Raw genomic sequence first — 27,343 nt, 5'->3', positions numbered from 1 at the left:
TGGAAATGTTTGTCTCTTATTCAGTGATAGAATTTTGTTTGCCACCACACCTCCATGAAGGTTCTCGAGGCGACGGTACAGCGACTCAAATTTGGCCTTACTTGTAGCCCAGCCTCCCTCATAGTCATACCATTGACAAAGACATGGGCAACTAGAGTGACTTGAACTTCATCTGAGACTGCTTTGTCTTCTTGCCCTTCCTCCTCCTCCTTATCCCTCCTCGATCTCTTTCTTCATGTATTTCTGGATCCATTGTTCCAAATCTCGATAAACTGATTTGGGCCCTTTCATTATGACCGCCGCTAGCATAGCTAGCGAAGCGGTCATATAGGGATTGTCAAAGTTTTTTTTTATGACCGCCGCTAGCATAGCTAGCGAAGCGGTCATATAGACCAATTCATGGATGTAAACAATAACAAACGCGTTGGAATGCTACTGCACATGTCTGGCCCTGAAGCACTTCCGGAGGCGCCATTTTTAAACCACAGCTGTCAAAACAAAATGACTAGCACATACTTTTTAAGTCTAGCTAAAACAGAACAGTTCTGGCTAACGTCTTTTTGTTGTTGTTGTTCTAATTCATATTAAATAAAAATTCAAATTCTAATCACATCCCTTATGAAAATTAAACATGGTTTTACTGCAAATAGAAAACATGGTTATTGTAGTTAAACCATGGTAACCACAAAATTAACCATAGTTTTGCAACACTAACCATAGTTTAGCCATGGCATTTATAATAAAACTGTGGTTATACAAATGAGTATCAAAAAAAAAATAGATTGATCCAAAACCAGTAGCAGACATAGACTTTTCCAAGCCTGTCAGACAAAGAGCAATTCAGAGTAGGGAGCCCATCTTACCCACTGTAGTCACACCGGTCTCACCAAGCATGCTTTTTAAGTCACTGAAGGTAAGGAATTTGCAGAAACCTGATGACAATATATGCAAAACCTATATGGTTTGTATGGATATAGTAACATACATGAATACATATATGGATAGTCACCATATATACGCATGTATCTAACTATATCTGTGAAATTAATAAAAAACATAAGAAAACATTTCATGTTATTCCATACACGTACCGTATATGTGTGTGTACATTTGTATGGATTTAGTCATCAAATAGGAACTTTTTAAGGACAAAACAGGTCATAGAAAAGTAGTTATGATTTTGACTAGTTATAATATTGTGTTACTCATTTGTTCTTCTGTAGTCATTCGTTAATGAAAGAATCGTATTCTAAAGTGTTACCAAATAATGTAAACCAAATGCAATACAGATATGTAACTATACCGTCATCACCATATACATTCACTCTTAACATGTTTTTTTTTTATTTTTATGATCTGTATTGTTCTACACAAATAAATTTGACAATGAGTATGACTTAATGTGATTCTGATTTCAGAATGAGATCCCAGACTGTGCACTGTTTACCACTATAACTGTAGGTAGTGATACAGACACTGCATCTGAGGGAGAGCAGGAGAACACAGACAGGGTTGATGTTCTGACTACAGCTGAGGCAGATTGTAGTGAGGAAGCACATGTAGCAGTTCCGGGTGACACACCTTGTACCAACAGCACTGTAGATGCAACAAACTTGCAACAAACTTGCCAAAGCCCCTTACACAGCTTTTTGATGAGAAGCACAGTTTATTGTCACAAGATGACCTGCAAAATGATCTAGATAAAATCATGCAAACCATCCCTACTTACTTTAATGAACTGAATTCCGGGCCTAAGAGAACATCCAACAACCGAACAGCACGCTCCTAATTTAAATTTGGACATGTTTTATCGAATGAATATGAAAATAATCGAACAATTGCCATAAAAAAAACCGTCTGTTGTTTTGAATGTGCGCGATAACTAACCGGAAACGTCTGAGGGCCAAACACGTGTCATCCTTCCATCTAAAAATAGCCGTTGAAATGGTCTATAGGGATTGTCAAAGTTTATTTTTTTCCCATCATCTACTTCCTGAATTTTTGGTCAACGATACCAGGGACACCGAAACACCGGGGAACATGAAATTTGGTGGGCATGTAGCCCCACTAGACTTTTACGAAAAAATTTCGTTTGGTCCCCGGGGGCCACTCCCCCCCCGCACTGGGCCCCCCGAAACCCAAAAAATGCAGTTTTTCCTAAATAACTACCTGAACCGTGGCAACGAGGATGAAGAAATTTTTATGGTATATCGCCCCTCCCATAAAAAATGAAAATGCAATATTATTCTGCTTTGATCGCCCCTATCTTGAGATGTTCAGAACTGCACCAATATCATGTGTATGATTAACTTGACACCCTCTGGGGTATGCTAAGTTTCGTAGAATTTCATCCATGGGGGGGTATAAAATAAATTCATTTATGTGCACTTTTAGTGACTGTACACTCATCGGCCTGTAGATGGTGCTGTTGAGCGAAGGGTTGCTGGTTTAGGATGATACTGTCACACACACACATGCAGGAATACAAACAAACGCAAGCATGCACACACACTGACATCCACACGCACAGACACACACCCATACACACACATAGAAATCCACATGCACAGACACACACACACAAACACACATGCGCACACACATGTACACACGCATACACGCACAGACACACACACACACACATACTACTACATACTACTACTTTTTGTTAGGTATCAGCCATATACCCGATTTACCAATACCCAATGTGTTATGCTTGGGCAGTATACTAATGAGGTGGGTGGGACATGTTTCATGCCATGTTAGATCACATCCTGAGAGTCTACGCTTTCAGAAAATATATAGTTTATATAGTTGAATCAGTTTTCTCTTCATGGTACAGACCAAAATGTATTATGTGTACACTTTCTTCACATAAATCTATAAAATCCCATTAATTTCTTCACCTAAATGCATAAAATCCCATTAATTTCAATGGGACATTTACTTAAGTGTTCTACTAGGTACAGTGGGGATGAGTTTAATTTTGTTAACATTGTTTTTTTAAAACTCTGGGACCAGGGCTACAAGATAAAACCACTTTTTTGGGGAAAAAATGTTTTTTATCTCAGTAAAACACAACAAACCCATGCTAAAGTCAGATAACTGACTTTTACCATCAATAGGCACCTCAACCGTTTGGTAGAGGTTTGTAGAAATTGTCTGTGAATTATTAAACAAATTGCCGATGTAGCATGAACACAATAAGTGTGTTTTTGAAACTCATTTTTGTAATACATTATGTAGGGAAAACCACTGTTATGGATGTGACGTTTTCACATTATGGATGTTAAGTGTCTAAACTAATGACTTTTGATATAAAACTTAAATAGTAATGGCAAATAATTACAAAACTCTAAATTATCCATGATCCACAGGAATACTCCAGACAGTCTTTTAAAATATACAACTTATATACAGAAACACGCAATACAGCCAAATTGCTCCACGTCATTTATTTTTGTGGAAAGCCAGTGCAGGCCTGAGCGCCGGTCATATTTTGTACCGCCATGCGGTACATCTAGTCTTGAAGGTTCTGATTGATGTGTGTTAAATATTGACTCTTAGGGCCCTATTTTAACGATCTGAAACGCAAGTGTCAAAGCGCAAAGTGCAAGTAACTTTGTGGGCGGGTCTTGGCGCTGGATAAATGACTCTTGCGCCAGGCGCAAATCTAAAATGGGTTGGTCTGAAGTAGCTTCATTATTCATAGGTGTGGTTTGGGCGTAATGTGAAATAAACCAATCAGAGCGTCATCTCACATTCCCTTTAAGAGCAGGCATGCTTGTTCCATGGCGGATTGCTATTATAACGGCGTATTTGCCAGGCGCGCGCCAGGAGCGGTTCACAGCCAAGGAGAGCAACGCTCTCGTCAGGGACGTTGGGGATGGAGAAACACACCCAAATTAACTTCGGTTAAAAAGGCGTATGATAATTTGGGTAAATGTGTCAGCTGTATTCTTTTATAATAAATTGTCTATCTATCTATCTATCTATCTATCTATCTATCTATCTATCTATCTATCTATCTATCTATCTATCTATCTATCTATCTATCTATCTATCTATCTATCTATCTATCTATCTATCTATCTATCTATCTATAGTATCTATCTATCGTAATAATGTATGATTTGCAAAAATGAAAACTGCTGCTTCTGTGTAGATGAGAGAATCAAAGTGTATGCGCGTTGTGCACACGCTACATTGATTATGTCCAAGCTTGCGCCCTTAAAATAGCATATGAATAACATGCGCAACACACCACTGACTTTAAACTATTTTTTCCTGGTTAGTGGCGCAATTGTTTTCTAAACCTGCAAAATAGCATGAAGGAACGTTTGCGCTGGAACACGCCTCCTTTTTTGCGCTGAACCGCCCAGGGAGCGCAAGTTCATTCCCTAGTTTAGCGACGTGCTTCTGTGGAGGGAAAAGCGCGCTTTGCGCGGGTGCAAAATAGGAATGATACATGCGTCGGTGTACAAAGTCAATTGCGCTGGGTGCAAGATAGGGCCCTTAGTGTTTATAGTTTAGGGAAATGGGTGTGCTTTTTGATAAATGGCATTATGGTTTTGAAATTTTAGTTTACATTTTTCATTTACACTTGGAAATTTCATTCACACTTGGCCAATGTCTCTGCAAAATGAAAATAAATCCAATCTTCAGTTCTTACACTGTAGGCTATACAAATTCAACAGCTGTCATCACTGGGGAGAGAATATAGCGCTCACCACTTTTAATGAAATGTTGAGCTTTCAGGATCTGACGACAAAGGTTGAATTTGTTGACAGTTTGTGTGTTTGCTTGCTGAGGAAAGATGCTCAACTGTTCATCTCTGGCTTGATATATCTGTGGCGATGTGTGTTGTAGTAGTAGCACTGTCTGCCAGTATAACATGCTCTCACACGTTTATCTTTTTTTACCATTTTGGGAGGAGAACAATTTACACATGTAGCTTCACTAATATGTACACTTAAAGTACTAATATGTACCTTTAAGGTACTTTTATGTACCATTTAGGATGTAAGTGACAGCTGGCCCAGTGAACTTTTTTTCCTGTGTGTTCATGTCCAGTTTCGTTCGGAATGTGTTTTAAATGTATTTGTTAAACGTAAAATGTATTTATACCTCGAAAGTGTTTCAGAGGGCATTTACACCTATTTACAACGTCATTTCATGATCTGATCCAATCGGAGAAAATACATGACGTGACCAGGTGTAAATAGGCCCTTAGTTGTGTGAGTGGTCCTGCAAACCCTCCATTATGGGGACAACATTTGGGCATTTAGTGGTCCCCATGAGGAAAATAGCTTATAAATCATACGAAGTGATGTTTTTTGAAAATGTAAAAATGCTTAACATTTTCAGTGATGAGTAGGTTTAGGGGTAGAGTTAGGGTTAGGAAACAGCATATTGTACAATATAAAAATAATTATGTCTTCGGAAAATCCCCATAAAACATGAAAACACAATTTGTGTGTGCGAGGGAGTTCTGGAGAGTAGATTGAGATTAGATTGAGAATCGGTCCTTCATTGTCTGATTGAATAGGTTTATCTCCATTGCACATTTTTTCCCCTCGGGACAATATTGAATAAGTATCACCCTAGGTAAACATTTGTTGTATCGGGTGTATTTTTTTAAATAACCTAGTTCCCAAACCAGCTTTCTTTTTTAGAATAAAAGCCACAATGTCTACAAGGTGACATTGCAAGACACAAAAGTCTGTTTGTCAGTTTTGAGCAAATGGGAATCAGGAGTTCAGACAGCTGATTGTTTTACAGACTTTTCAATGGCAGACTTGATTTTTTATTTGATTTTTTGCTGATAGAAGATCATCGTATTACGGAGCCCCTGGAGGGACCTTTGCAAAAAAAAAAAAAATACAGACTTTCGCGTGTGCACGAGAAAACTAACGCGTGCTCACGCGTTACAATTTCCGGTTTGCGTTATAGTGTCTTTACTACAAATGTGGGAATAGGGATGAGATGAGAGTGTGCTAGGAGCATGCCTCCAGAGATTTGTCTTATTATATGGAGATGAGAGTGTGTTTCTTACCATTGGAGAAAGCAGTTCAAAGTAAAAAAATAAAAAAAGACAGTCAGTTTCTTGTGGAATATTAGCGCGTTGGTCTATATTTGGTGTTATATGGCTAGTAAGGACTGCATTGTTTGTGGACTGTGCTTTACTGTGGGAGAAAAGCATTAATATCATTTCATTGCAGGCCGCAAAAAAACTGCATTTAAGATTACACTAAAAACTTATTTGTAATTTAATACATATTTAATTCATTAAAAATGTTTTTATACCATCATTCATGACAAAGCGTTATATCATCATCATTATAGGCACACAGCAGTGGACACAACACTTCATGTCTTTTTTAAACTAAACAACATACAAAAATTCATGTTGTCTTTATTCATTAAAATGCATAATCAACGTCATATGCATACATGCAGTTACAATTCAAGTCTCATAACTGGTCAAACCTGAAAGTCAAAGAAAGAAAACATCTGTATTTTATACTTTCTTTAGACCATATAGCCTACAATATCACTCAATATTACTATTAAATATGGTAATGTCGCAAATGGATCATACCACTCGCGACATTCCCTTCTTTGCTTTCTCTCATATAATAACCTTTTTGTCTTAAAATATATATAGCCTCATTCCCAACAAAGGTTTTGTTTTAAGATTAGTGGACAGGCAGTCGATTCATTCAGCTATTCCCTCACAAAAACGGTTCTGTCTGTGAAATCTCTTCTCCATCTCCTTAAAAAAAAAAGTCTGTTTCCTTTCCTTTTTTGGCTGAATTCTTGGCTTTTATGCATCCAACTGTATCCATACACTCTCATCTCATCCCTTTTCCCACATTTCACGAGTTCACACTTACAAATAATTCAGATAGAATAAATGCGTATTTGGCGTGCTGTCCGAGGAGAGGGCTCCGGGCTCGGTATTCGGCCCGAACCCAGAGTACTCCCCCCGTATTCCTGGCTGTGAAAGAACAAGCCAAGAGTGAGGAGTCGGGGTGGTGGAGGGATGCTGAAAACTGTCAAGGAAGTGAATATATATATGCTTCCTCTCATGCTGATAGGGTAGACATGGTAATTGTTTGATGAGTTGATTGATTACTTGATTATTTGAACGTGCTCCTCCCGAACTTTGTTAATAAAACATCATTTGTAGTAAAGGCACTATAACGCACGCGTGAGCACGTGAGAGTTTTCTTGTGAGAACGCGAAAAAGTGCCTGTTTTCGTTTACATTGTAACACTTTTTAAAAATTTTTTTGAAAATAAATATGGCTCTTTTGAACTTTCTATTCATCCAAGAATAATAATCAGAAATGTTTCTTGAACATTAAATCATCATATTAGAATGATTTCTGAAGGATCACGTGACATTGAAGACTGGAGTAATGATGCTGAAAATTCAGATAACATAAATTACATTTTAAAATATATTCCAATAGAAAACAGTTGTTTTAAATTGTAATTCTATTTCTAAATATTACTTTTCACTGTATTTTTGATAAACAAATGCAGCCTTCATGAGCATTAGAGACTTTCAAAAACATTACAAACTCCACTGACCCCAAATCTTTGAATTTGACAGAAATGAAAATTTGATTCATCAGTGCACAATATTTCAAAGGAAAAATAATTTTCCTTTTATGTTAAATATGACAAAATATTCAGTTTGAAACGTCATTATAGAAGTAAAATTGCTCAGTTTCATGTTGACTGTAAGGTTTTTGGAAATTAATACTGTAGAGTCATTTGCAGTGACGTGTTCCTCTTGTCTGTCTTTTATTTCAGATGAGAACATCCATAACTCCAGAACATCTGTTGTGGTTCTGTCTGTATTGTGTTTCATCCTCCTGTGTTCAACAGGCTTTCTGCTATGGTTATACTGCAAGCAGAGATGACTTCATATTACTGAACTCATAATGGAATTTATATTCCTGTGCTGTGCACTTACGGCGACTACCAACGTGGGCTTTTATTCTTGTATTTAAAGTAGTTATGCTGCTTAACTAAAGTTTTTATATAAACCAGATTTGGTAGAGAAGTACAAGAAACCATTTAAGTTGAAGTGTGTGATTTTTGTTTTATAATTGCAATCCATTAGTTTAGCTTGCACTCCCAAATCCTTCACTAGTAGTGACTGTGAAGTACAACCCTAGAAAAAGGTACATTTCATGCTTTTTAGCCTTTATAAAAAGAATCAAGAATAGTCTAAGAAATTTTACAAAGATTATATTTAGCAGAATTCACAGCTACTTTTAAAACTGCCATTAATGGAAAAAGATGTCCATAAAGTGATGCAATTACAATATCTAGCACTGCCTGATTTAGAGCCTCAGAAATGACACACTTCAGCTTTAAGACTGATATATTTAAAAACATTGACTGGACTAATGTTTGTTTCTTTATAACTAGGTTAAATCACTGTAGTCGCAGCTGCTGATGCCAAAGGGTTTCTCACACTTACACACACACACACACACACACACACACACACACACACACACACACACACACACACACACACACACACACACACACACACACACACACACACACACACACACACACACACACACACACACACACACACACATCACTGGAGAGGTTTACTTTCACCCAGGGCCGCTAGAGGATTCGGGATTCCCCAGGATTCCCCACCACCAATATAATATACTGTACACTAGATGAGCATGGAGGCCCACATATAACAGAAGATGGTGATGTTGTTGTAAAACCTTTATTTTAAAAGTTAAATGTTTATATAAAAATTACAACTAAAAACTTACAAAAATTGTTAAATAATAATAAAACCAATTTTAAAAAAGTAACAGCCAAATATAGTCCCCCCCCCCCCCTCAGTCTGTTATAATTCATAAATCAAAAAGTAAACATTTAGAAATGGACAAGAATGCAGTCAAATTTAAAAAATAAAATCATTTATTGTCTTATTTTTTTATAAAGATAACATGGAACTGGTAATATAAATCGTTTTCTTATTCCCAGCGAAATAACAATACAACCTGTCTTTAAGAACGTCTTGATCGACTGGGATACAACAGCTCTCCTGGCCTCCCTCTCCTTCTTTTCATGCCGTTTCTGTTACCCTGATTTATGTTTTCTTTTCCCCGACATTTTGTCAGTCAGTCAGTCTCCTGCTCTTCCACCAAGTTCATTGTTAACTTCAGGCAGCTGCAACTCTGATTGGTTCTGTTCACGAGCTGGGGTGGGACTTACAATTTTATTGGGTCCTTCTGATGTTAGTCACTGACTGAATAATTAATAAATACTTTAGATCGGACTAAACCATTTTTAGGGAGGTAAGAGAAGCAGATATTTGGAAAAAAAATATGTTTATGTGGTTTTCATTTAAATCTCAGGCATACAACTAATATCAATTTTGGAATAATTCATACAACAGGGGGCTTTATAGTATAACTGCTGGATTTTGCGGGGCCTCCTGGGCAGCGGGGCCCCCTATAATTGTCACCACCTTTCACCCCACTAGCGACGGCCCTGCTTTCACCCTAACATTAAAATGAACAGAATATAAAGAGATTGATGAGATGCATTTTATTTTTTTAACTTTAGTACAAAAATAAGCTTGATAGCCTTGATGTTTAAGTCATTTTAAATGACAGTATTTATTTGGGTCATGTTTATGTTTTCACAAAGTGAAAGGATTTTTTAATATCATTATTAATCATGAAAATCAGTCCAAAATATGTAGTATTTCAGCCATGTAATCCACATAACATTCCAGTTTACAGAAACGACAACTCTCACGTGCCCATTCCAACTAAGGGACAATCTTTCCAAATCATGTCATTTAAAAAGAGGTTTTGAATCAGTTGTAATTTTAAATATCGATGATGACGAAGATTTCTGGCTTTTCTGTATCATGTACCTGCATAGCAGAGTATGTGATTGCTTTCACCTCTGTACCCTGTGAAACAAGAAAATAAAAGCATTAAAATCTTTGGAATCTGATGTCTGTTTAAAAGAAAGTGTAATTTATGCACCACAAGGAATTTCAATGATTGCTTGAGTAAACACCCAACCAGTGGTTTGCTTGGAATTTCACCAGTGTTTCTTAAAACTTAAAAGGATCTGCTCGAATGAATAAATGTAGCACATGTTCACGTACACTTTCGCATAATGTAGAACACCTGGAACAACAGTGTTCTGTAAGACTTTATTATGAGCTTGTTGTGTATGAGGTTTTTTATGTTTGGAAACAAGTGGACTGAAACAGATGAATGTTCCACTATTAATATACTATTTTAGAGATAAATCAGACTTGGGTATAAACAGCTCTGTAAAAATGTCAAGACACATAGTGCAAGATAACAAGTTTGGTAAGTACGATCATAATGTAATAAACATTATATAACAGTACTTAAGTTGCCTATAACATAGAGACAGTAGTCAGTATCAACACAGTCATGATTGTATAGCTCCAATCTACTCCAATATCTGTGTGACAAAGTTACATTTCATTAGTATATTTCAAATCAGGAATTAAATCTGATAACAACTGCATCATAAATTTAGCTTAAATCATCTAATAACAAAAAAAAGAAGAAGGTATTTTTCAGACTGGTTCAGCTAATGCACATGTACTACAAACAGACTACTGTATTGAGCATTGTGATTTCTCCCATTATTTGTATATGATTAGACTGACTCTTCTCATTATATTGTCAAGTTCTCTACTCTGGTTCAGTGCTGGGGCAAAAAACATGTCCAATCATGCATAGTGGTTGAGGTCAGCTAGAAGAGTCACAAGAGTCATTAAGTGATAATTTTAATGTTTCTTTGCCCATCTTCAACTTCTGACGAATGTGTCTTGTAGCTTGCAGAAGGCGCTAATTCTGAAACTCCCATGGCTCTGCTACGACTTGAAAGGAAGTTATATAGTTCTAGCTTTCATTTGTTACCCAATAAGCGTTGAGTCATAATCCCGGTGGATTTCCATAATGGATTATCAAAAAATCAACAAACCATAAATGCCCATTGATGCGTTTTCTTTATAGGCTTCATTGCACACCAACAGCATGAGCTACTGTTTAAAAAGATGTGGTTTAGATAAAACATTGCCTACCACAGATGTGTTTTTATTTTATAGACCACAGCTGTGGCCACAGACAGACAGACTTTACCTGCGGGTGCTTATTTATGCTGAATTCTTCACCCCATCTACAAATTAAAAAGGGAGAAAGAATAAAAGTTATTTTAGGTAAACATCATTCACACTTGTAGTTCTCAGAAAGCACACTGTAACGGTTACCAGCTGGAGTGCCCTTGAGAGCCACCAGTGTCTCATCTTCTCGTTTGCTCACCCTATATAAGCCTGGTTCTTTCTGGCATTCCCTGTGAAGTCTTGTTTAGTGTGTATACTGCATTTCTGAGCATTCTCCCTGGTTACATTGTCTCTTGGATTTTTGCCTCTTCCCTTTTTGCTTGTTTGGACTGCCTTCCTGTGAAATTTTGATTACTCAAATAAACTGCATTCAGAGCAGTTCGTGACACAGACTCTGAAATCCCCAATTCCAAATAATAGCAGTGAAAGTCACTGCTGGGAAAGCCAGCCACAGTCAGGAATGTGGGGCCGCCTGCAGGGCACGAGGAAATCAAGCAGTGAAAGTATATTTGATGCTTTGTTAAATAGACTGTCTAGAATTGCATTGAGAGGCCTGAATTACAATGACTGTGAAGCATGTCCAACTTTACCCACTTAAACACAGTATACTCACGAAAAGAAAAGCAATTTACAGTAGTGGCTAAAAGTGATGTCTAGAGTTGACCTTGCAAGTTCAATTAAACCATCAAAATATGAGGAAAATATTTCATATATTTTTTAAATACTTAGAGTGAAGAACAAAACACTTGATTAAGGTATTCATCTGACAAAATGACTTGACAAAAAAATGCAAACTACAACTTCAGGTTTTATTTTACTATGCAAAAAAGCCCGTGTGAAAAACACACACGGACTACAACATACTCAGTTATTAATAGTTTATTGGGTTCTCTCTTGTTTTTGCATGTGTTTATAATTTCTTTGTATGACCGCTTGGCCCAAACTTATCTCTGTTCTATTTTATTGCATTATCACAAATAAAACAACTGACTTCAAGCACAGCTAGCAATATGCTCACAAAATCTTTAACACATTTTTTATAATGTTCGAATAGATGAAAATGTGAATTTTCTTAGGCCAGACGTCACTTTTGGCCACTACTGTATCAAATCTCAACTGCTTGATCCGATCTGCTTAATGAGACTAAAAGGAAAGAAGATATTAAGCAGCACTATTAATATTATAAGCAGCGATATTATATTTAACTTGACTTGACTACACCAAAAGATTTGGAAGCTCCTATAATGACACCAATCTAGAGGCAAAAATCACCTTATTAATTTGTAATACACAGTAGGACTTCCGGCAAGATGGCCGACTGAGCGGGGAAACTTTCCAATTGCTCTCCGTAAAGTTCCTCAGAACAACGAACAAAGACAAAACTTTCCAAACATACAAGTTGGTTAGATCGGTTAATATTTACAAAACGTAAAGTAACTGATTTGAAGGAAAATAGAACGAAAATGACCTCAAACGATGAAGCTACCAAGGACGGGAGGATGATCAAAGCAAAAGGCGGGCCTCTGCTCTACGACTACGATGCCATGGATATCACTTGTGCAGGTGCGGATAAGCGGCAGCTTGAGGTCTCTCCACCGAACACTCCGGACAAAGGAGTTCCGACGGAAAAGAGGGTAAAACCCAATAAAGAGGCTTCATTTGAGTCTATAATGATGGCTATAACTCGCCTGAACTCCCGCTTTGATAAACAAGAAAGTGGTTTGGAAGAGGTAAAGTCCAAAATCAGAGAGAATAGTACCATGATCTGCAGCCTAGCTAAAACGCTCGAGTTTAATGCTGCCGAGATAAAAGAATGCAAAACAAAAGCGGCAGTCTTAGAAGAAAAAGTTACGTCACTGATAAAAGAAAATTGTGATTTGAAGAAAAAAGTCACTCTGCAAGAGGCCCACAGCCGTCGCTGGAATTTAAGAATCAAGGGAATGAAAGAAAAGATGAACGAAAACATACGTGAAGATGTTATCGACCTACTGAAAAAAGTGGCACCGCGCATGGCGGGGAGAATGGATGACATAGTGGATGTGGTGCACCGTGTTCGCTGTCGGGAAGAAGGAAGAGAAGTGGACGCGATCGGTCATCATCCGGTTTGTGAAAAGAAAGGATAGGGATGACATCTGGGATCTTACGAAGAATTCAGCTGTCTGCAAGGAAGCCAGGATTTTCTTCACTGAAGATTTGTCGGAGGCAGTTAAACAAGCAAGGGAGGTGTGTTGTGGCCGAGGATCGATGAGGCAAGAAAAGCAGGAAAAAGGGCATACTTTCGAGGCCCTTACGGATACATAGACGGTAAACGGATCTAATCACCACAATTTAATTATGTTCAACATATAAAGGAAAGTTAATCTAGGATAGAGGAACTGCTTGGATGTTCACAGTTTACTCGGATTACCTGTAATATTCTATAAACTGAACTGTTCTCTTTCTTCGGTTGGGGTTAATTTATTTTGTTTAAACCTTTTATGTTTAATCTAAGAGCTGAATTATCTTTTATTTCTTTAAATGCAAGAGGTCTGAAAGACAATGTGAAACGCAAGGCTACTTTTCTTTTCTGCAAAGGTTTTAAAGCTCATGCTGTTTTCTTACAAGAGACACACTCCTGTGAAGAGGATGAGATTTTTTGGAAGAACCAGTGGGGAGAGAAGATTTATTTTTCACATGGGACTAATCGGTCTGGGGGTGTGGCTATATGTTTGCAACGATTTCCTGGAGAAGTAATAACTTATAAAGCTGACAAAGATGGACATTGGGTTGTAATCCTTGCTAACTTGGAGGGCTCATTTTGTCTTATTGCGAATATATACGGGTATAACAATTTAAAGCAGAACAAAAGGCTGTTGGATGATATAACAGACATAATCGCAGATTTCAAACTTTCTTATAATATTAGTTTTACAATGTTTGGAGGGGATTTTAACATTGCACCGGATGAATGGTTAGACAGATCCCCGTCATTTTATAATGACCACCAGTATAACACAGTTCTTAGGATTTTTACAGATACTCACTCTCTCACTGATATCTGGCGTCAAAAAAATCCCAATGAATGTCAATATACATGGATAAAACCTAATGGTGGTGCAAAATCAAGGATAGATTATTGGTTATTATCCCCTGAAATACTGGAATTTGTCACTAAGGTTGAAATAGCTGCAGCACCTTTAACTGACCATTGTTTAATTGGATTAAATCTCAAACCAAATGTTAATATCAACCACTATAAGAGCTATTGGAAATTTAATTCAGATTTATTATTGGTGGAAGAGTTTGTTAATGAGATAAGAAATACATTAATGGAAATTGAAAATGATATAGAACTAAATACTTATTGTAAAAAATGGGAATATTTTAAATTTAAAGTGAGAAATATTTCTATTAAACAGGGTAAAATCAGAAGCCAACGCCTAAGGGAAAAAGAATATACCCTAGTACATGAAATTAACATGTTGTGTAAGAGACATGATCTTACAGAAGAAGAAAAGGCTACTTTGTCAAATTTACAATCTAATCTTGATGAATTATTCACTCAAAGGGCACAGGGTGCTTATGTAAGGTCCAGGGCTAAGTGGATAGAACAAGGGGAAAAAAATTCATCTTACTTCTACCATTTAGAAAAAAGAAGACAAGAAAAGAATAAATTGGATGTATTAATGATTAATGATAAAGAATGTCACCAAGCAAATATAATAGCTGAAGAGACTTACAAATTTTACTCAAATTTATACTCATCCAATTACACTCCTGAATATTCTGTAAATTTTCTCGAGAATATAAGACACAATATTCCTCAAGTTGAAAAGGGTTTTAAATTGTTATGTGATGCTGAAATACAACTAAAAGAACTTGATGCTGCTATTGAGCGTATGGCTTTGGGAAAAGCCCCTGGTCAAGATGGTTTAACATCAAATTTTTATAAATTTTTCTGGAAAGATATAAAACAAATGTTATTTTCAGTTTTCAATGAATGCATTGAGAATAATAATCTCACAACAACGATAAAGCAAGGGGTCATTACTCTCTTACCAAAGCCAGGAAAAGATAAAAGGTATATTGAAAATCTTAGACCCATATCCTTATTAAATGTAGATTATAAACTTTTCACTCAAATTTTAGCCAATAGATTAAAGTCTGGGATAAGAGATGTTGTTAGTGAAACTCAGTCGGGCTTTATTAAAAATAGATCAATACACAATAACATTAGATTAGTTTTGGATTTATTGGATTACAACTATTTAATTGAAGATCAAGGTTTCATTTTTTTCCTTGATTTCTATAAAGCGTTTGATCTGGTTGAGCATTCTTTTATTTTGAAGACTCTTGAATTTTTCGGCTTTGGTAAGAAGTTCATTGATATGATTAACTTGTTATATACAGATATAAACAGTTCAGTGTCTTTACCTAAGGGTACAACCAAAAGATTCCAGATAAAAAGAGGGGTAAAGCAAGGATGCCCGTGTTCACCTCTGATTTTTATTTTAGCTGTAGAAATAGGCTATTATCGATTTATATAAAAAACAGTACAGATTTGAAACCATTAAATGTTCTGGGCAGGCCTCTAATTATCACACAATTAGCCGATGACACGACAATTTTTATAAAAAATGCAGATCAAATCCCTCTAGTAATTAAGAAAGTGGAGATGTTTTCCAAAGCTTCTGGGTTACAATTAAATCTTAAAAAATGCGAGTTAATGGCCCTTCATGAGCACCCCAATTCAGACTTACATGGAATCCCTGTGAAAACTGAAGTAAAATACTTGGGAATTATATTGTCAAAAGATTGGAAAAGAAGGGAACTTCTAAACATTGAAAACAATATATCCAAAACACAACCTATTTTAAATTCTTGGTTACAAAGAGATTTATCAATCTTTGGCAGAATTTTAATTAGCAAAAGTGAAGCTTTATCAAGATTTATTTACCCTGCATTTTCCCTAGCTGTCCCTGATCATCTAATTAATAAAATAAACAAAAACATTTTTAATTTTACATGGAAAAATAAACATCACTATATTAGAAAAAACGATGCAGTTAAACCCATTGCTGAAGGTGGTCTAAACATAATTGATTTTGAAGCTATGAATGGAACGCTAAAATTAAAATGGTTGCAAAATTTTATAAACAATCCTAATAGTTTTTGGTTTCATATTCCATCCAAAATATTTTTAAAATGTGGCGGCATTGAATTCCTATTAGCCTGTGACTTTTCTCTTTCCAAATTACCCCTCAAATTATCTAAATTTCATCAACAGGTTCTCTTAAATTGGAAAATGTCTTACACTCATAATTTTTCTCCACACAACATGCCTATGAACAATCGATGCATATTGTTCAAAAGAAAATCTATCTATTATGTTGACTGGGTGGAAAAAGGTATTTGGGCTATTTCACATCTTATGGATTCTGTTGGAAATGTCCTTAATTACTCTGTTCTCACAGAGAAATACAATCTTAAATGTAACAAAAAACAATATAATACTATAATTAAGGCTATTCCTTTAGAAATGTTACATTTGGTGAAAGGCTTATTAATGTATGATGTCGTAATACCTAGATTTCCTTTGCTTATAATAGATGACATAGAATTTAAAAACAGAAAATGCTCAAACAACATAATAAGAAGTGCAATAACAAATAAACTTCACCCACTTTTATTAAAAAGACTTTACACCCTCAGTGATTTTCCAAAAGATATGCAAATAAAAATCAGAACCAAATATCTCTCCCTCCCAATTTTCCCTAAAGCTAAAGAAACTCATTTCAAAATTTTAAACGATATTTATCCCAGTAATGAATTTCTGAGACAACGTTTCAATATTGATTTAAACTCTTGTTCATTTTGTGAATGTGATATTGAATCTGTGGAGCATATATTTTTTGATTGTCATTATACCAGAACTTTATGGAATTCTTTTCAACATTGGATATCAGAATATGTTAGTGATGCACCCAGTATACTGTACAAAGATGTCAAATTTGGAGTATTTTTGCAAGATAGCAAGGTAGAACTTTTTTACAATACTTGTATACTCTTAGTTAAACATTATATTCACAAATGTAAATTTTTGAAGGTCAAACCAATCTTCAAAATTTATTTAAATGAATTCTTGCAATTTAGGAAAGCCTTATGTCAGGTAAAAACTAAAACAGCTATTATTTTCATTAATTTCATACAATCTCAGGTATGACAACAGACCTCTTGTGAATGTTTTATTTATTTATTTATTTTTATTTTTATTTTTTTGGTTTGTTGGTTGTTCTCTCGTTGTACGACCATTGTACACTCTTGTATTTAATTTGTACACCTGCTCAGTCTTATACAAATTCGTAAAAGGTTGTAATACGATGTGTAATGCCATACTGTTTAATAAAAAAAAAAAAAAAAAAAAAAAAAATTGTAATACACAGTATCAGTGTACTCTTGCTAAATCATTTATTTTGTAAGCTGAATATAAATATAAAATATTTCATTGCAAGTGTATTGCCTTTCTTTTTTTTTCTTTTGTCTTTTTTTCCCAGGAAATTTGAGTCAGATGTTGTAACTCGTTTTCTTAGAAACTCACACTTTGATGAAATAATTTCATCAAAATATCATCATGAAAGATTTCCAGTGAAAATTTCACTTTCACTATGAATCCGATAAAGAATGACATAATTTTGAGTCTTTCTGAATCTTTCCACAGCTTCACATCTGGCTTTGTAGACCCAGCCCGAAGGAAATAAGGTAATTCAGTTCAAGAGGCAAAAGGTATGTGTTCTGCTGAATGTTTGCCTAATATAACTCTGTGGGCCCTGAGGTGCAAGACTTTTGGGAAGGAGGATCTCAGCATTCCTGGAGTCAGAACTTACCCAATAGAGCGGATTCTGTTCTGCATGCGGTCTATATGCAGCACTTTGACTTCCTGAAAAACAGGGAGTAGTGGGAGGTTGTTGGAAAATGGATTGAGCTTAGGGAAAATAAAACATCAGTGTGTGAATGACATGTGTTACCCTTGGAACGAAGAACAAATCAGCGCTAAACTTAAAGAGCCAGTCGTCCAAAAAATGGAAAAGAAGTGATTCCATGTCGTCTCCTGAAACAAAACACACCAAGAAATCTCTTAGTTCGCTACACGTTTTATTTTACTATGAGAGAGAAATAAGAAAACATAGAAAAACACTGACTACAACATAATCAGTTATTAATATTTTGTTGGCTCTCTCTTGTTTTTTCATGTATTAATAATATCTTTGTACACAGCCTGGCCAAAAATGATGTCTGCACAATTTGCCATGTTTCCTTGCGTGATCACAAATAATACAACTGACTCCACGCACAACTACACAATAAGCTTACAAAATCTTTAACAATTTTTAAATAATATTTGAACAAAGGCTGAAAATATCAATTTTCCAAGGCCGGACATCAATTTTGGCTGATGTACAATGAAAAAAAAAAAAAGACAATTATTCAATTGCTTTTGCTTAAAGGAACGGTTTTGAACTTTTTGACTCCAAGCCCCCCATATAAGACAATATTCAAAGGCTCTCACATCTAAGCTGATCTGAACCAGAAGTAAATAAACTCAAAAATATGATCTCAGTTTAATGTTGTACTTTTTTCTCTGTTGAATCACGAAAATAGCTTGTTTTCAGTGTTTTGCTCCATAAAGGTCTGAAAAACAGAATAATAAAGCACTATACATGTGGTCTTTGTCTCATAAAATGTTTTGGTCATCTGAAGTCATGCAACGGCTATATGGATCATTTCTGCCTCTGCATACTTTGAGAACTACTAGACTCAACAAATTAAAATTGAATTAACTAGTCTACTCCTCAGCAGTAGACTAACCATGGTTTAATTATGATGACATAATCCAATTTAATTTCTGGAATTATATTACTTCTGGAATGTGGTCTGGTCTGGCTTTAAAGAGTGTTTATTGCAGAACAAACTCTCCTCTGACTCTGGCTGGATTATTCACTAGATTCCAGTAAACGCTTCACCTCACACTGTAGGGCAGGGTGTCACCGTGCACCTCATGATACGATACACATCATCATAAATATAATAAACAATAAGTGAATCACGACTGAAACTGGCAAACAAGAAAAAGATACAGGCTTGCTCTGTGTGGGCAGATTGTTTGGACGACCTCCAGCCCAAAAGCTCATCAAAACACACCTATTCTAAGGAAAACCTGCCCAAAACTTTAACTGCCAAAAGTTGATGAATGGGGTTTATCTAGCAAAACGAGCGGTCATTTTCAAAAAAAAAAAAAAAAAAAAAGATACACTTTTTAACCACAATTGTTCGTCTTGTGCTGGTCTGTGACACACTACGTAATCACGTATGAAATGTCACGCGTCACGTCATCTATCCAAGTTATTTGTCTGTGTACTCCCAAAAAGTTGGGAAGGGCGAAAAATTCCATCTCATTTTCTCCTCCAGCTTCAAAATCCGACATCTTTTGTTATTATTTAATATCGTGACCTTTCCAACTTGATGACGTAATACGTGGCGCATCTCAGAGATGGTACAAGACCTTTATTTTACTGTGTATGTCATGGTCTATGTACAAGACAGGCATTTGTGGTTAAAAAGTAATATATATATATACATACACACATACATTTTTTTTTTTTACTTATTTTTTTTTTTTTTTTGAAAATGACCGATCGTTTTGCTAGATAAGACCCTATTCCTATAAGCTGGGATCGTGCAGAGCCCTTTGAAGCACTTCAAACCCCTTTGAAACTGCATTGATTTGGACTTCAACAAGTTGGTGACCGTTGAAGCCCATTGTGTGGAGAAAAATCCTGAAATGTTTCTCAAAAAAAAGATTTCTTTTCCACTGAAGAAAGAAAGACATGGACATATTGGATGGCACTGGGGTGAGTAAATTATTAGGAAATTGCATTTTGAGGTGGTGAACTAATCCTTTAAAGCAGGATAATGATGACAAAATAAAAATAAATTAACTTCCCAGGAAACCGGATCAAAACAGGGCAAATCAATCAAAGAGAATTAGCAAATATGACTAAAATATTCAGAAAGAATTCAGATTTAATGTCAACAGTAAGAATAATCCAATTTAAGTGCCAAAAGTGCCAATTATAAGTGATAGGAATGCAGCGTATTAGCAGGCATTTCACACACGATCATGCGCACATCATGACAAGACAACAATGTGTAATTTATTGATTCATATTGTAGAACATAATGAAAAACTTTGCACAGTTAAAACTAATCAAGTCCAGCAGCTGTCAAGGACGAGTACCGGAGTCCACTCTGGACGGTTTAAAAGATGACCTGATGCTGGACAGGAGTTTGCTTTCCGATTTTGATTAAATCATTAAATTGTGCCTACCACAGGTGTAATATGCATTTCGAGAGTTGGTCAGTCTCCCACTTGGTTAAACTGAACCAATAAGGTGTTGTGCACTTTTTGTGTTCGTAAAATAATATAGAAACGAAGAGGAAAAAACAGCTGCTTTTTGTCCATCCACCCAATGCACCTTTCTCCTGATTAAATAAGCTTGAATGGGCGGGAATCCGCCCAATGTAACAACACTGATGTTATGTTCACGTCTCTAAAGTCTGATCTGATCCAAAAACAGCAAGCCTGACTAAACAAGAAAGGACAGTGCACACATTGATCCCAGCACTATTTTTTATCAGTGGCTCAGTGGGTCTGTGATGCGAAGTGGAACAAGGAACTGTCTCTACGCACTTTGAGTGCACACACACACACAAGCCCCTGTCACACAGAGATTCTGGAAAATACACGGATAAAGTGACCTGGGATTTGACTTTTTGGGCTAACTTTCTGCATTTCCTCATGGGGACTATAAAAATTCACACACACACACACACACACACACACACACACACACACACACACACACACACACACACACACACACACACACACACACACACACACTATATGTATGGAAAATAACTTTGTTTTTTCATGTCCTCAGCCAAATGAATCTTACACACACACACACACACACACACACACACACACACACACACACACACACACACACACACACACACACACACACACACACTATATGTATGGAGAAGAACTTTGTTTTCTCATGTCCTCAGGCAAATTAATCTTACACACACACACACACACACACACACACACACACACACACACACACACGTATGGAGAAGAACTTTGTTTTCTCATGTCCTCAGGCAAATTAATCTTCCACATTGCTTCTGTGTCCGGACGTTCATCTTGTTTGTTTGCACTTCACACATGCACAGAAACTTTTCGCATTATTACTCAAACCGGACCCTTTTGGCATCATTAATTCACTCCAACACTTATTCCTACATTTATTCACTCCAATCAGACAAAAGTTTGGAATAATTACAATTTTGTAATGTTTTTGAGAGAAGTATCTTTTGCTCACCAAGGCTGCATTGATTTGATTAAAAATACAGTAATATTGTAATATTGTAAACAGTGATATTGTAAAACCAGACCATTCTCAGTAGTAACTGAGTTATGGTCAAAGCTGTATTAAAGGATTAGTTCACTTTAAAAAAAAACTTTTGCTGATAATTTACTCACCCCCATGTCATCCAAGATGTCTTTCTTTCTTCAGTCGAAAATAAATTAAGGTTTTTGATGAAAACATTCCAGGATTGTTCTTCATATAATGGACTTCAATGGGCCGCAAACGGTTCAAGGTCCAAATGACAGTTTCGGTGCAGCTTCAAAGGGCTTTAAACGATACCAGACGATGAATAAGGGTCTTATCTAGCGAAACAATCGGTCATTTAAAAAATAAATAAAAAAGTTTACGTTTTATAAGCACAAATGCTCGCCTTGCTCTGTTCTGTGATGCGCGTTCGTGACGTCTTATAATACGCAATTACGTTTCGCTAGATAAGACCCTTATTCATCGTCTGGTATCGTTTAAAGCCCTTTGAAGCTGCACCGAAACTGTCATTTGGACCTTGAACCGTTTGCGGCCCATTGAAGTCCATTATATGAAGAACAATCCTGGAATGTTTTCATCAAAAACTTTAATTTCTTTTCGACTTAAGAGAGAAAGACATGGACATCTTGGATGACATTATCAGCAAAAGTTTTTTTAAAAGTGAACTAATCCTTTAATAACTCATTTCCAAAGGGGCGTCACCAACGGACATCGCTCAAATGCCTTTGGGCGCAATTGGCTAGACCTAAAACCAATCAGAGCGATCATCATTGTGTAAAGCCCGCCTCAACGTTTCTGATTGGTGCCGCGATTTCGACGGACTAGAAATGGGCTTGAATTAGCTTTTTGCCAGACTACTTGTAGAGCAAATCTAAATTTGCCGGAAGTTGTCTGGGTTTTCCCAGGCTAGTGATATTGTGAAATATTTTTACAATTTAAAATAACTGTTTCCTAATTGAATATATTTTAAAATGTAATTTATTCCTGTGATCAAAGCTGAATTTTCAGCATCATTACTCCAGTCTTCAGTGTCACATGATCCTTCAGAAATCATTCTAATATGATGATTTGATGCTCAAGAAACATTTCTGATTATTATCAATGTTGAAAACAGTTGCTATTTAACATTTTTATATGCTCTATATAAAGAGTGATACACTATCATTCAAAAGTTTGCAGTAAGAAAGTTTTTTTTTTAAGAAAATAAATAAATAAATACTTTTATTCAGCAAAGGCACATTAAATTGATTAAAGTGACAGTGAAGTTATTTATAATGTTGCAAAAGATTTCTGTTCTAAATGCTGTTCTTTTGACATTTAGATGAATCAAAGAATCCTGAAAAAAACATCACGATTTCCACAAAAATATTAAGCAGCAAAACTTGTTTAACAACACTGATAATAATAAGCTTCATTGTTTATAACTGAGAATTGATAATACTTGAGCGGTAAATTTGCATATTAGAATGATTTCTGACGCTTTCCTGTACAATGGGTTCGATTCCTAGGGAATGTAAGAACCGATCAAATGTGTTTCTTGAATGCAATGTAAGTCGCTCTTGATAAAAGCGGCTGTCAAATGCAAAATTTTAAATGCACTGAACGATCATGTGACACTGAAGACTGGAGTAATTATGCTAAAAATTCATAAATTATAGAAAATATTATTTTTATTATTATTATTTTAAATTGTAATAATACTTCACAATATTAGTTTTACTGTATTTTCGATCAAACAAATGCAGCCTTGGTGAGCATAAGAGACTTCTTTCAGAAACATAAGTTATTTATGTATTCTTAAAGGGATAGTTCACTTTGAAATTTAATTTTGGTATATTTTAGCTTACCTCAAGGGCATCCAAGATGTATGTGTCTTTTTTTCCACAGTAGTTTCAATTTTGATATTTTTAGGTCAAACCGTTCTTGTCTGCCAGTCTTATAATGCAGGTCTATGGTCACTGTCTCAAAGAGCATGCACAGAGTCCAAATTAAAACAATTCCCCATCGTCCAAATTAAACAATTCCCCATCGTAAGTACACATTGATGGCCTAAGACACGAAACGAGCGGTTTGTGTGAGAAAACGACTTAAAGACATTCGTTCCAATGAACTGCCGTAGACAAGGCGACATCTAGTGTATATATCTATGCACCAGTCTGCGTACACGTCACACACCAGGATGCGCGCGCGCCCCAGATCACTTGGACGTGGCTGTGTATAAGAGGTAAAAACAATATAAATACTGTTCGTTTTCTCACACAAACCGCTCGTTTCGTGTCTTAGGCCATCAGTGTGTACTTATGATGGGGAATTGTTTAGTTTGGACGATGGGGAATTGTTTTAATTTGGACTCTGTGCATGCTCTTTGAGACAGTGACCATAGACCTGCATTATATGACTGACAGACAAGAACGGTTTGACCTAAAAATATCAAAATTGAAACTACTGCGGAAAAAAAAGACACCTACATCTTGGATGCCCTTGAGGTAAGCTAAAACATACCAAAATTTAATTTCAAAGTGAACTATCCCTTTAAGTATACTTAAGTATTCCAAACTTTTCCAAGCCTTTCTTCATTTATAAAATTCCCATCGTTGTACCTCTCAAATCTCCATGTCACAATCGGTCACATGACACACAAAAAACCAATGGAATTTATCATAAATTTCATTTACAGAAATGAGATTTGAGATGAAAGCCTACAGGTTTAGTTTTCCATTTTTGGTGTTATTTATTTAGGGTTTAATACGGTAGAATCCTGTAATTCCAGGTGGTCTGAAAAGAAAAGGTTGAATATTGTTTCCCACCTTCTGATTCTACTTCTACAGTGTCAGTGGGCTCCACAGTTTCTGTATCCGTCATGTAGCCAAACATTCCCATTGCACACTGCTCAAAAGCCTCTTCCAGAGAATCTCCCCATGAATGAATCCTACAGTAAAACAATAAAGCAAATGTGTCAAAGTTGGGAATGTCACTATAAAAATGTTTTTCTAAACATTTAAGGGTGGGTTTCTTCTTAATCTTCCTTCCATCTTTAGCTTGTTAACTAAACATTCTTGCTCTTCCTGTAAACTTCCGGTACTGAATCAATGTTGAACAACCCATCACGTCAATAGTGATGCAGAAATGATATACTTTCTTTGAAACCACTCTGTTTCCCATCCGATGTTTATTAGTGGAGCTTTCCTGCTTACCAAATAGTGAGATTTCCTGCTATCTTTGCAACAAAATAACAGTACACAGGCAAATACTTACTGGACATCTGCAGTATGATCAAGATCTGGAACAGAAGATCAGATATTGCTTTGATGAGGACATGATTTTGATTCACACTCAAACCTAAAACCTACACTCTTAAAAATAAAGCGGGGTTTCACAGTGATCTTATAAAGTCTTAATCTTTAAAGAAATCTTTTTTTTTTCTACATTTGAAGAAACATTAGAAAGAAACATTTTCCATTTATGTTAAATGTTCTTCATGGAACCATCCATGCCAATAAAGAACCTTTATTCTTAAGAGTGTATATATAAATATGTGATGAAACAAGAATTTGAAAACATTGAGCTATCACGGCACTACAATATTTGACTTCCAAACACTTTCTCTTTTTATTTAATAAGAGCTGAAAACACAAAAGAAGATATTTAAAGAATATGAGTGACCAAACAGTTATTGTATGGAAAAAAATACTATGGAAGTCAATCAGCTGTTTGTTTACTCATATTCTTCAAAATATCTTCTTTTGTGTTCAGCAGAAGAAAGAAATTCATACAGGTTTGGAACAACTTGAGGGTGAGTAAATGATTTTCCTTTTTGGGTGAACTTTAAGATTGAAGTATTAGAACATTATATAATACAATATGAAACAAATACTTTGGGAGTATATCACAGATTATATAGACCCTAAACATTTAATGATTTATTATCTATAGATTACGGTAAATTTAATAGATTATACTTTTACGACGACTAAATTCGTTTGTGTTTGTTGCGTTTACACCGTTTTGACCTGCAGGTGTCGCCAGCGCGCAGTGTTTCAGCACTTCGATACCACAGACTGTAAAAAATTCTGCAAAGCAAATGCGTTTATTTATTTTTTCTATCACTAGGCTACTTCATACACATTTTGTCATAACTAATCTTAAAATTAGGTGTAGGGAATATATATTAGTATATTTTAAATAATTTGCTATCATTACGTGAATCGTGCGTGTTGACGTAAACCTCTTGGCGACTCAAGTCACGTGACCCAATTCATTTTTATGACCCTTCACAATACACTCACCTGTTAATAGTGCGTTTCTGTAACGTTCCCGTCAAGTAACGTCCATACATTTACTTATATGTGACTCTCATGTATGAATGACATACTTTTAAGGACATTTAAATAACGATTAAGTACGTTTTGTTTGTGTTCGTCACTTTATCTACATGACGCATGCGGAATAGACAGTGAATTTGATTTCACTTACACTCATATTTCCTGGTGATTGGAGGGTATTTTGACTTTGTTGCTTTTTGCGCTTCCGTGAGATCAAGTTCGCGGTCATTCATGGCCCTGGTCCGAGTTATTTTATTCCTTTGTAGGGGTTATTTCCGTGAAAACATGCTAGACATGTGTGAAGACAGAAACAGTGAACTGTTATCTTATTGCAGAAGAGTCAAAATAAAAGTCCCGTTAGGACTGCAACAAAACAACAACAACAACAACAACAAAACCGTAATACATATTTGCAAGAGTTTTATAAATGTCATCACTTTTTAAACGTATAATGTATAAATGTTTAAATGCTCAAGCCCCTGCCCCTTTTGTCTCAAAATGTATTGTGCCCCTCTCTGATAAATGTAAATAATAATTATTATTAAAATAAATATTATAATAAATAACAATACACCATTGCCACTAACAATAATAATACAAAAAATTATATATATATATATATATATATATATATATATATATATATATATATATATATATATATATATATATATATATGCGAAAGCATTTAAAAGTTACATTTATCCTACCATGCTACTGTAAAAGTTGCGGCAGTATGTGAGTTATGCTTAACAATCATAAAAGTATAACTCAATTTCAGCCGCATTCTGAGTCTGACAATGTCATTCGTTTTTATCCAAGGCCATATCAAGTGTTATTAGCTTGGGGAAATACATCAAGTGAAAGGAAATTTTAAGTCCATGTCCAGCTCTAAATTGTAAAGAATTTATATCTCTGATTTTATAGTACACTTTACAATAAGGTTCATTTGTTTATTATTCATATTAACTAACATTAACTAATCGTGAGCAAAACATTTGTTAGGCTACTGTAGGCCTATTTGTTAATCTTAGTTAATAATAATACAACTTTTAATTGTTCATGTTATGTCACAGTCAGTGCATTAACTAATGTTAACAAATACAACTTTTGATTTTAATAATGTTTTAGTAAATGCTGAAATTAATATGAACTAAGATTAATAAATGTTGTAGAAGTGCAGTTCATTATTAATTCATGTTAACAAATTGAACTAATGAAACCTTATTGTAAAGTGATAGCTTTAATGAATGGGCTACATAACAACAACATAACTAATCATAATTACCTACTTGATTCTCTGTTTTGTTTGGTAAAGTAAATAATATTTAGTAATATTATCATTATTTCCCTATTTTTGGTTGATGTGTTATGCATTCTAAT

The 27,343-nt window shown here is 35.5% G+C and overlaps 2 protein-coding genes across 2 annotated transcripts in view; one reads left to right on the top strand and one right to left on the bottom strand.

The window, feature by feature from the left end:
• Nucleotides 1–8,770, top strand: part of LOC308682011 (V-set domain-containing T-cell activation inhibitor 1) — a 58,105-nt gene extending 49,335 nt beyond the window's left edge. Inside the window, exon 4 of the mRNA XM_081351433.1 lies at nt 7,824–8,770. Coding sequence (XP_081207559.1) covers nt 7,824–7,933 — 110 coding nt within the window. The 3' untranslated portion in view covers nt 7,934–8,770. The remainder of the gene's footprint in view (nt 1–7,823) is intronic.
• Nucleotides 8,771–8,952: 182 nt separating this feature from the next.
• zbtb8os (zinc finger and BTB domain containing 8 opposite strand) lies at nt 8,953–26,302 on the bottom strand. Its single transcript, XM_081351435.1, has 7 exons — nt 26,112–26,302; nt 24,894–24,918; nt 24,446–24,567; nt 18,180–18,262; nt 18,039–18,091; nt 11,195–11,231; nt 8,953–9,978 (listed from the first exon to the last, which is right to left on the bottom strand). Exons 1-7 carry the CDS (start codon nt 26,191–26,193, stop codon nt 9,892–9,894), a joined length of 489 nt encoding a protein of 162 aa, XP_081207561.1. The 5' UTR covers nt 26,194–26,302; the 3' UTR covers nt 8,953–9,891.
• Nucleotides 26,303–27,343: the final 1,041 nt, after the last annotated feature.

The sequence above is a fragment of the Scardinius erythrophthalmus genome, assembly GCF_964197995.2.
Source record: "Scardinius erythrophthalmus genome assembly, chromosome: 21".
In the NCBI taxonomy this organism is placed as follows: Eukaryota; Metazoa; Chordata; class Actinopteri; order Cypriniformes; family Leuciscidae; genus Scardinius; species Scardinius erythrophthalmus.
Note: the sequence above shows the minus strand (reverse complement) of the source record. Positions and strands in the feature narration are given on the sequence as shown.

Bases quoted from the DNA above. Each gene is read 5' to 3' on its own strand.
- zbtb8os (XM_081351435.1), bottom strand. From the start codon at position 26,193: ATGAATGACCGCGAACTTGATCTCACGGAAGCGCAAAAAGCAACAAAG. The intron at 18,092-18,179 runs GTAACACATGTC...CCTGTTTTTCAG, and splicing joins ATTTGTTCTTCGTTCCAAGG to GAAGTCAAAGTGCTGCATAT. The intron at 9,979-11,194 runs GTAAAGTCTGTC...CTTGTTTCACAG, and splicing joins GCATAAATAAGCACCCGCAG to GGTACAGAGGTGAAAGCAAT.